Source organism: Phocoena phocoena, chromosome 17 (assembly GCF_963924675.1).
Source record: "Phocoena phocoena chromosome 17, mPhoPho1.1, whole genome shotgun sequence".
NCBI classification, from domain to species: Eukaryota; Metazoa; Chordata; class Mammalia; order Artiodactyla; family Phocoenidae; genus Phocoena; species Phocoena phocoena.
The window spans coordinates 66489389-66501407 of record NC_089235.1 but is presented as its reverse complement, the minus strand read 5'-3'; the positions used below and the strand labels follow the sequence as shown (position 1 = coordinate 66501407).

Sequence of the window (12019 nt, the reverse complement as noted above, 5' to 3'; positions counted from 1 at the left end):
ATATTTCTCTCTGTGCACTTGGGTATATATAATTATGCTATTTATTGAACTATCTTGCTTACATCTTTAAGTAATTTTTGTTTACTTTGGAAAACATCAAATGTTATTCGTGAATTACCGAAGTTTTCACTTAGTTGTCTGGTCCGTATCTCTAGTGTGGCTCCCCCTCCATTGCCATTAACTAGCATTTTTTTTTTTTTTTTTTTTTGCAGTACGCGGGCCTCTCACTGTTGTGGCCTCTCCCATCGTGGAGCACAGGCTCCGGACGCGCAGGCTCAGCGGCCATGGCTCACGGGCCCAGCCGCTCTGTGGCATGTGGGATCTTCCCGGACCGGGACACGAACCCGCATCCCCTGCATCGGCAGGCAGACTCTCAACCACTGCACCACCAGGGAAACCCTAACTAGCATATGTTAAAGGGAGCAGTCTCTTTGTCATTGCTACAGACAGAAGTAGACTTATTGATCAGGGGACTTCACATCCAACTGGCCAAATGCCGTGCATCTCACTGGCCTGCTCCCCCATATTCTGCCCAATCCTTTTGGCTTACAACAGTATGAGCACCAACTTCCCCCCAACATCCTCTCTGCCCCCATTACCAGAAGACTCCTTCTAAGGAAAGAAGCCCTTCCTTCAACCTCTCAAGGACATAATCATCTCTGCCCTTTCCCAACGGTTTCCTGCAGCCTACTCTACTGTCTAAATTTTAACTCAAATTTCCTCTTCAGATACTATTTAAATTTGATCAAAGGAAATGACTTCTCCTTTACAGAACTCTCTGGGCAACTTTATAAACGAGTCTTGACAGAACTGTTTTAGGTGCTTTCATGCTATCACTTTTCATCGTTTCCAGAACTCTCTGACCTATATTCTATCACCCCCACTTTAAGAAGAAATTGAGGCTCAGAGTGAGAGGGTAGAAAAGCCGGAATTTAAGCAAAGGCTCTTCTCCCTTACTCTGAATTTCTTAAGCATGTTTTTATTGTCTGTGTCAAACTATTTCACTGTTAGTACTATTTTGTAGCTATTTTATATACACACGTCAAGAGGCTTTTTTCTCTTCATTAGACTAAGCATACTATTGGCGCTAACTGAACAGCTTAATTATGAGATTAATAAACAAGCAACTGCTTTCAACTCCACACTCTGCAAATGCATTCATTTTACAGTGAATCTTAACATTTGGTGATCCATTCCGTGGTTCAAACTATTTTCCCATCTCTCTTCTGCAGTTAGCCTACACTCTTTCACTGCCCATGAGCACCACTGCTAGGTAGTGGGGAATGGCCAACATCTCAAGATCTTTAATACTTATCAAGTACAGTGAAAAGTCTGACATGGAAGGAGGCTCAAGTGATTATCTAAAATAAGGGTTTGATGCTACATGCGGACTATGCCCAACGTCAGAAATAAGCAGGAGTTTGCTATATTAAAGAACATTCACATCATTTAAATAATTCAAGTGGGACTTCCCTGGCAGTCCAGTGGTTAAGACTCCGAGCTCCCACTGCAGGGGGCGTGGGTTCGATCCCTGGTCGGGGAACTAAGATCCCTCATGCCGCGTGGCACAGCCAAAAAAAAAAAAAAAAAAAAAAATTCAAGGAGTTACCTGCCAGAATTGCCCAGTACCACTGAGGCCAAGGTGTTCAATAAGCATTGAGAGTTGTGCTGAACCAGGTCTTTCAAAGTCTGTATGCTTTTTTCTGTCCACACTGCTGCTGTGTCCTTTCTACCTAAACTATCCCCTCCTCTCTTCATTTCCTTGAAAACTTTTCCTTCTCTCCACTTTCCTGAACCAATACCCCACACTGGGGGTCTTGTTGGCTTCAAAGAGACATAGCCAAGCAACCATTGAATGTTTTTAAAAACTTTTCTTTCCTCTCTTTCACTGTTGGAATAACACATAGTCTTTTCAGAGTCCTGGCCCTTTCCTGATCTTCTGCATAGAAACATCTTGTAGGTCCATTTTAGGTAGGGGGTTTGATATACTCCCCAGTTCCCTGGATGTCACAAAAACTCTACCACAAATTGCTGAATCCATCTTTTAGCCTCTTCTGTAAGGTACAGGGATTGAGACTACAGAAGCGTTTTCCAAACTGGGTTCTGTAGAGTACCAGTCCTTCCCCCAAAGAGGTTTTCAAGTAAGGTTAGGAAATTACTAAATATTCCTCCTTTGGAGAATCACAGTGCATAAAAGCATATTAAGGGCTTTGGAGTCTTTAAGGAAATTCTTTTAATCAAGCACTCTCCAAACTTATTTGACCACAAAATCCTTTTTTCCTATTATACTTACTCACATCGCGATTAATTAGTATTACAGAGCAAACTTCTGAAAATGCTGCATTAGAGGCACATTAAGACCCAGTAGAGTGTAAACGTTTTTATAATTATGAATAAAATCCAACGCTTAGTACCTAAAAAACACGAAGATGGATTTCTATAAACTACCCATGATAAGAAGTCTTAATATGGCACAAGACCAGAATGTTCACCTATTAGTAGCTACTTCACTTGGTAACCTAAGAGATTTATATCTGGATTCTTTCCTATAGAGACAACTCAATTAGTGAAATACTATATCCAGACCTAACTCTCTCTGTTAGCATTAGAAAAAATGCTACCAAACACAACCTTAATTTCGGAATAACTACAGAGGGAGTTCTAAAGGAACGGAATAGAAATTAATTACCAGTAATCACACATTCCAGGGCCAAGAGGCTGAAGAGCGAATACCTACGTCAACTTTTTTTCCCCCTGGTTAATTTCCACATCTGGGCAATATTCCTACAGATGAAAAGGCTTATATGTGGAGCATCTGTTAACTTTGACAGGAAAGGTGTTAAGAGACCACACACCACCATGGAGGGCGGGCAGTGGAGAAGAGGGGGATTCCACAGTACTTTCCCACTTGGCTCCAAGAGATTCTCACTAATTCCACTGTCCTCTCTCACCTTCTTGCTATTCTGCTGACAACAGTCATTTCTCTCATGCTCAGGAATCTTCTGTCCTCAACTGTCATAATCCCAAATAAATTTACCCTGCTTCCTCTTCTGTCAATGATTCACAATGTGAGGTGCATTCTTAGATGCAGTCAGAAGATGGTGATAGCCAATAAATCACATCCTCTGCCCTGGAACTTTCTTCCGATACTATAAATTTTTAGCTTTCTAAGTGAGAAATGCTCCCCAAATCTGGTATAACTAAAATAGTAACTCCCAACTTACAAGATAGCTCATAAGATTTCATGTTAAAGCAGAAGATGTTAAGGTAACTTTAAAATAAGATTTACGAAAGGCAAAGCTTACCAGTTGATGAAGGGTGAAGGGTGAAGAGGCATAGGGAAGTGATATTAAAAACATTCTAAACTAGTTGCATAATGTCAAGGCTGAGGTAAGCTATACCTTTGACCCACCTTGTTCTTTTATTATATCTGAGATTGTGTTGGTTTCAACAACTTACGTGAGGTATATTTCCACTCTTCTAACTCTCAACATGCTACTTTTAAAATGCAGACTAAATGTTCAGGTTAGCTTAGCAAGTAAAAGTCACAGTACACAGGACATATCCATGAACAGATTTATAAGAAACAACACAATAAACCGATCCAGCAACTAACTGCCCCTGTTAGGTTAAGAAGAAAAATATCCTCCCTCCCTACGCTTTTGGTAGGAACTGTTATAAAAAACTGATTTAAAAAACCGCAACAGGGACTTCCCTGGTGGCACAGTGGTTAAGAATCCGCCTGCCAATGCAGGGGACACGGGTTCGAGCCCTGGTCCGGGAAGATCCCACATGCCGAGGAGCAACTAAGCCCGTGCGCCACCACTACTGGGCCTGTGCTCTAGAGCCCGTGAGCCACAACTACTAAGCCTGCGTGCCACAACTAGTGAAGCCCACGCGCCTAGAGCCCGTGCTCTGCAACAAGAGAAGCTACCACAATGAGAAGCCCACGTACCGCAATGAAGAGTAGCCCCCGCTCACCGCAACTGGAGAAAGCCTATGCAGCAACAAAGACCCAACGCAGCCAAAAATAAAAATAAATAAATTTATTTAAAAACACACACACACACACAACAAATATGTGGCAGCAATCTGATTCAAATGCTTCCAAATCTTAGATAATCTCTAAGATGCATGTAGCCCAAAACAGAGTAATAGAGGAAGGTGAAGAAAATTCAACACTCTGGATTTTCCATAAAGTAACATGCTAAGGTAGCACCTACTAAAAGAACCATATATAGGTAAAATCTGACAATTCTTTTAAGATTTGAAGTTTGTTGCAGTAATATTGCACTATTAAGTATCATGATAAAGAAAATGCAAAGTATAATGTGAATCCTAAGCTTTAGTTATTTTTGCTAAACTCTAGGACTAGGCTGCTCATCAAAAAGCACAGGAAATATATATTTTACCACTGACTGCTAATATTATCTACAACTAATCTGAACCTGTTAGGTCATTTGTCATTTAGCTTCAGGGGGCCCATCCTTTCTCACTATGAGAATTAACACTATAAAAAAGTTGCGAAGACCACCCCAACGATACTGGTGGACGCTTTATCATCTCTTATTTGAAAAAACACATACCTGAGAATAGATTTGAAGATTCCTTGAATTAAGCTGGTGCCCACCCTCTGGAATCTGAAGCCCACGATGGACTCCACGTTTAGTTTAAAACCACCACATAAATCCAGAACCAGAAATACACAGTATTACCACTGTTTATTCAATACATGATAAAGAGTCTCACTTCAAGAGGGATAACCCATTTGACCAGTGAACTGGCTTGAGAAGCAGAATACTGGTAATGAAATTATTCTTAAATCAACTACTGCCATAACTTGCTTTAATAAGCACAGTTCCTGGCACATGGTAGCCGGTCACATCTGTGGATGAATGAATCCTCGACCAACCTTAGGTAGGTTACTCAACTACTCTATAGACTTTAAACTTTCTATGTATAAAAATCGGCTTTCTCTGGCTTAATTTTCTCAAATTAAGCCTTTGGATTGATCAAGGCACTCTGACACTCTGACACTGAGGAAAAAAAAAAGATGCTTCCATTTCATGCAAAAGTCACATAGACAGGGAAGTTATATATCATGATCCCCATATTGAGGCTCATTTGACTTTCATCTTAGATTCAATATCACTTCATCAGGAAGGAGTCCCCTAACCACCAACCCACTCCCCCCCCAGCAGATATGCCCCCTGAGTTATTAACTCCTTGAAAACTTTATTTTCCCTTTGTAGTACACAGCACAACAATCATTAAATAACATCTGTATTGTTCTTTGTTAAATGTTTGTCTCCCTCTCTAGGCTTCAGACATTCTGAAGGTGAGATCATATGGGCTTTGCTGATTGACCTCCTCTTTCTTGCACCTAGAAGTACCTGGCACACGTATGTTTAGAAAATATTTGTTCAGTGAATGTTTGAGAACAAAAAGCCAGCCAATGGTGCCCCTTCAAGATACTCAAATAACAAAAGCTTAGAAATCAAGGAAGGGAACGTTAGGTCATCAAAAGCTAATGTTCAGAACATCACTCTGTTCTCAACATGAAACTGAGAGAAGTTTTTCCTCAGCAGTAACAGCAATAAAAGAAGTAAGTGTATCATAGCATATCTATGTGCCATTTTATACCTTTCAAAACACTTTCATCACGTGTAGTCTCATGACTGAAAGTCTCCAAAGCGTTCATACAGAAATTCTGTTTACGGTTCTACATGTTTTAAAGAGTTGTGACAGGTATATAGCCCACTTATCCTGAAAGATTTTATAAATAACTTATAGACTGTCTGGGAATTTTTTTTTCCCCCCTTAGGTGCTCACTGCATGATATTCCCTCTACAAAACAGCTGGGACAAAGTCCCTTTTTTTTTTTTTTTTTTTTTAAGTTTCAGAGCGCTGAAATAAATACTGATTCCAAATAAAGTCTTCAGCTCTATTCTTCAGCTCTAGCAGCTCTATTTTCTTAAAGGACAAAGAAAGGCAATCTGAGAGCTTCTGTTGGATGCCAAAGGGACTTCCCAGGGATTGTTGGTAAATTGAACCACATCTAAGGTTCCAAAGTAAACTTCTAAAACCTTTTCAGCGGTGTATAACCTTCAGAATTCTGTGAAGGTGAGAGCAGGAGCGAGATCTTTATTTAAATGATAAACTTTAATGCTCTTTGATGATGACAAAAATTTTTTTAACTTTCTATGACTATATGAAAATTCATAAACAGAAAGACCACGGGGTGGATGAGAATCTTGGCAAATGATACAGGAATGGAAGTACTGCAGCTCTTAAAAGTCTATGACAGAGCAGAAGTGAAATGAGACTCAACAGGGGCTCCTATTTTCTGTATTCTTTCCTAATAATCTGACTTAAAACAATTTCTTTGTTTTAGAGATCATAAAGACCTCATATTGTAAACTTTACCCGCTTATAGCTAATCCTATATGATTCCTGAATTCCAGAGGACAGGTCAAAGCCAATAAAAGTTTTATTTCAAAGCCCTGAAATAAAGTGAGCAAAGTACTCGTTAAGAAAGATCCAGTTCCACCTTCCTCAGGAGTATGTTTGGAAATCTGGGTTTGTAATAAAATAGTATCTTTATCTCCATCAAATTTTATGAATGTCAAAGTGTTTGATACACAATATCTAATCTGATTCACATAATAATCTTGTGAAATAGGCAGGCCAAGAATCTTATAGATGAAGAACACGAGATTCCAAGAGGTTAAGTTTCTTGACCCGGGATCATAACTTAGAAAATGGAAGCACCAGGGTTGGAAGAATTTCTGATCCCTAGACCACTGCTATTTCTATAGCACAGAACAGCTATACCATTCTGGACTCTCTGAATCTGCTGTTCATTCTTTATTCCTCATCAAAACAGGCAATAAGATAGCAATGTCCATAAATGTCCATACTATGTAAAGAGTACACAGTATATAAAGAGGGTAAAATATTCCCCTTAATATAATGGTCACATCCCCACTATGTCCCTATATGGTTTTAGGTCTTAGAAATCTTATTAAACTATGATTTGCTATTCTTGGCCTCATATCAAGCTTATATAGAGAGCACAACTTTGCATGAGAAAAAAACCGCAATAAACATGTGTTCTCTTATTAAAGACCAGGGACCTTCCCGACAAGCATTAGAATCACTAAATCCAAGTTACTCCATAGTCTAGCGTAAGGTTAGGGCTGAAAAGCTGGATAAAACTCCAATTATATTCTTTCCTGATTAGTAGGGTGGGTGTAATGGGATGAGGCCTCAGGATGAAAGAAATGCTATTAACTACTGAATGTGCATGAGGGTGAGCGTTGCTTTTTCTTTTTTTATGACTCAGTTTTTTGAAGGGGGAAAAGTCCAATTCTTCACGTAAAAATACCTTACATATCTGTGAATCCTAGGGTTTAATAGAAAAAAAAAAATCCACATTAAGTTCTTCAACTTCCAAAATCTGTTTTCTTATCTATAATGTACATCGTGCTGTTATATTTGCAAAACATCAAGGTTAAAGATAGAAAAGCCTATCAAATAACCTCCATAGAATGTTAAGGGTCAAGGCAGGATTGATCTATACAATAAGCTTAACTCTGATCTTTGGTAACGAACACACTTTATTCTATAAAGTCAGCCTTGTTCTTTTAAGGCAGTGGTTTTCAACCTTGGATACATAACAGAATGGGTTTTTAAAAAATACTGGTGCCCCAATCCTTCTTCAGATCAATGAAATCAGAATCTCTTTAGTGTAGGGTAGGGACTGGCTGTTTCTAGGGGTCAGCTGGAGTTGAAAACCTCTGGTCTAAGTGCTTTGCTATCTAGTTGAAGAATCTAACATGACATCATTTTCATTTTCCTATGGAAGGAATATTCACAGTCCCAAGACAGTCACAATGGTTAGAAACACCAGAAATGTACAAGTTGAGTGAGTGTATTACTTGGCTATAAGCAGACATTCTTAAGTTAGTCACAACTGCTACACTTAATAAATATTAACCATTAAAAAAAACAGAAAAAAAATTTTAAAGAAAGAAAACAGAAAAACTGCATATAACCATGAACATATATACCCATTTAACTATAGCTTAGTATTAAACCATATTCAAAAATTTATCTCCCACTGAATAGTAGCCAATCTTATAAAGCATTTTATTTTTGGAATTTTCCCATAGATAGAAGTAAGAAAAAGCAAATAAAGAAACCAGAAGTACAAGACATCCTATTACACAGGTATATGAAATCAGTTCAAAGGGGAGTTTCCACTGCTCTGAGGACAAAGCACTTCTCAGAAGCATTACTGCAATCATACTGCTCATTTCTTGCTCAACACAGTACTGCTGAAAAGGATGTTGCTGTGTTCCCACCTTAACTGCCTTGTGTGCTGTTCCTGTGACATGCTGGAGCCAACAAAGACAAGTTTGGCTTCTGGAAAAACCAAAAGGCCATGCTTCTCTATTTGTAACCTTGCTCTAAAACCTCTCCCTATTATCTGATTCTATGAATTTTGCAATAGCTGCATATTCGTTAAAGCTGGAGAATGAGTAACTAAACCTGGTCTCAATTGTATGCTTAAGCAAATATAACAATAAAAACAAGTCCTACGCAATTTGTAGCATTTTATAAAAAACTGCTCACATTCGAAGGAGGCTTAGACTAAAAAATTCGAGACCAAAAAATGCAAGGAAATCTAAAACAGATGTAATATCCTAATTAAACCTAGGTGGCCTATCTGGGAAAATATTTAAGATTCCTATTCTATGAACTTCCTGATTAAGAAGAGATTAATAGCTACTACAGTAAGGATAAGAAATTATTAAAGGTTAGAAAAGAATTTTGATTTGTGTTTCTAAGTCAGTGAGCTGTAACCAAATATAACTAGGTGAGTGGTATAAACTTACATGGTTTATTGTAGATTGAACAGCCTTTAAATAATGGTTTAGTTCCCGATCCATCATTGCGAATTCAACCATTGCCTTATCCATACTGTATTCACTACTCACTTCAGCTGAAAAAGAAAGGAAAGCAATGATCATTTTCCATTTAAAATGCCGTATTTGGAAAAAGCTGTACCAACATAATTTATCAGTCAATGGTCTATCTAAACGATTTTGTAAAGGTATTGCATATTTTTTTAAATGCCTTCAATATATGCCTGCTTCATTCAAAATTCAAAGAAGACACCCAGTAGAAAAAGTCTCAAAGGTGGAAATGTAGACTCAGACTCAGGAGTTCCAGGCTGTGCCACCTACCTGGACAATCTTAAATCAACCACTACACTTTTCTCAGCCTCAGTTCCCTCATCCATTGAAGCAGCCCACTTATATATCTGCACATGAACCTTGTAGTATTGTTAAAGATCAAATAAGGAAGATTTCCACTTCTAGTAATGGTAGGTTGGGTTATGTGGACCAATCCTCCTACTGAAGACAACTAAAATGACTGGAGGGCTTCCCTGGTGGCTCAGTGGTTAAGAATCCGCCTGTCAATGCAGGGGACACGGGTTCGGGACCTAGTCGGGGAAGATCCCACATGCCGCAGAGAAACGAAGCCCGTGCACCACAACTACTGAGCCTGCGCTCTAGAGCCTGTGAGCCACAACTACTGAGCCTATGTGCCACAACTACTGAAGCCCGTGCACCTAGAGCCCGTGCTCTGCAACAAGAGAAGCCACAACAATGAGAAGCCAGTGCACGGCAGTGAGGAGTAGCCCCCCGCTCCCCACAACTAGAGAAAGCCCGCATGCAGCAACCAAGACCCAACACAGCCAGAAATAAATGAATAAATAAATTTATAAAAATGAATAAATAAGTAAAATGATTGGATAAAATAGGAAAAAGAGCAATCTCCTTAAAAACAAAAGGGTCACAAGATAGTAAGAAACAACCAGGGCAAAATTAGGGAAAACCAAAAAAAGAGAAGCTGAACACAGGAAATCAAAGTTGCATACCCTCCCCCAGTAAACTGGGTCCCCACTCATCAGAATAAAGATGAACCGTAAGTAATCCCACTCTGCTCCTCCAGGCTGCAGGGAGATTGGCCTTGGCCACTGAGCAGAACAGAGGGAAGAGAGAGAGAGAGAAAACAAACATGTTTCTGAAAAACTGTATCAACAAGCCACAGCCTGGGTTTGCAGCCTGGGTTCCCCTCACCTGAGTGGTGCTGGGAACCTGAGCTCTGATGTTGGTAGGAGGTGGTCTCACAATGAAAGTACCTACACGTACTCCCCTCTGGAAAAGACACTTGTATCTGAGGCCTCAAATAACCCTACAAATAATTGTTAAGGATAATGAGTAGATTACAGGGGGAAAAAAATAAAAACAAAACAAAAAACCTTACAAGGAAAAACACAAGAAAACAAGCCAAAAAGAGTAAAAATCAGCAGAAACAGATTCCCAAATGTTTCAGATATCAGTCAGAGCATGAAACAACTATACTTACTATATTTAAAAATTAAAAGACCCTCAGAAAACAGGAGACTATAGAAAGCGACTAGTAGATCGGAAAAGCAAGATAATATTCTTCAAAGTGTTTTTAAACTTTTTTTTTTAAGCTCTAGACACACAATTTAATAATAGATCGGGAAAAGATAGAGAACACAGGATAATAAAAACGTTAACATTAAAAAAGCTGAAAGAAATGAAAATAAAACTGGAGTCCTTAAATCATATTAGGGGATGCACACACTCAAAGACTCTTCATTCAAATAACTTGGCTCAGACAAATGGCAGTATTTCCTGTCTACTCTGAAGAACAGTACAACAGTTCATCTCTAAGTCATGAAATAATATAAAACCCACATGCATTTGGCTTTTAAAAAATGATTTTCCTGGACTTCTAAATTATGCTTTAGTTTTACAGTAGTCAATTATAAGCACCCTCCATAAAATATCTTCTGGTAGAATATCTCTTGGCTGGTAACACCCAGACTTCACAGAATATTCATATCCCTCAATATAAGCTTTTTTTTTTTTTTTTGAGGAGTGGGAAGGGGCAATGTTTATATAAGAAAAATTTGTATTTACATTCCCCAAATTAAATACATTTTTAACAAAGCGGTATATGAGAAAGGTCTCAAGTCATATTCCATATAAAATTGTTAGACCGTTTGAAAATTTCCAAACATCAATGAAAGAGACATGTTGCTTAGCTGTTGCTGGTACCAACGTGTATCTATTGCCATATATACAACAAATGTTTGTTAAAAATCCTATTAATTGCTTGATGATCAGGAAGAGAATTTTAAACAATTTATATCCTAATAATGATGGGTTGTGACTTATACAGGCATTTTACTGTATATAGTTACATTTAAGTAAATTGGTTAGGGGTTTGGGGTTGGCCTGTAATTTAATTTTTTCCCATTTAAAATAATGAAAAAAAGAAAAAAAAAGAAGAAAGAAAGAAAAATAGGCCCCCGGTTTCACACAAACCTTATCTAGTTAAAGGAAATGATGATGTGTGTGTGAGTGTGTTTTTTTCCTTTTCTTAGTGGAATCAGTATATTTTATGTGTAATAGATTCTGACACTGGGACCATTGAAAAAGTGGGTCAAGCTGGTAACCTGAGCAGAGACTAACAGCATAAACTGCTTTATCAAAAGTGCAATAATTAGTGGCAACTTCAACCTAAACAGAAACTCACTAAAGGATGTATCAGCAGCAAAAGTCTTTCAAGTATGAGAAATAAAAATGTGTCAGGGGCTTAAATCAGTAGGAATTGACATAACGTTGGCAACCTCCCTCTGGAATTAAATGAGTTAATTTTTTAAAGCACTTAAAAATATGCCTTCGACATTAAAGTTTTCAGAGTAAGCAGGATGATGATTCTCATTATCAAGGTCCATAGACAACAGCAAGACTTGAACCAGATAACAATTTTAAATACAAGGCCAAGGAGACCTTCCCTGCAAAGGAGAACGTGAGCGATGGCTGCCAGTATTTGATGGCACGAAGCCTAAGGGAAGTACCTGAGGAGGCCAACTGCGGACATGCAGCCTCAGCTAAGGCTCCAGGGCCCA

At 38.6% G+C, this 12019-nt stretch overlaps 1 protein-coding gene across 1 annotated transcript in view; it reads right to left on the bottom strand.

The window, feature by feature from the left end:
* The window catches only part of NSMCE2 (NSE2 (MMS21) homolog, SMC5-SMC6 complex SUMO ligase), a 216613-nt gene that overhangs the window by 166853 nt on the left and 37741 nt on the right, over positions 1 to 12019 (bottom strand). The window contains exon 2 of the mRNA XM_065895641.1: positions 8901 to 9007. Within this exon, the coding sequence (XP_065751713.1) occupies positions 8901 to 9007 (107 nt within the window). The remainder of the gene's footprint in view (positions 1 to 8900; positions 9008 to 12019) is intronic.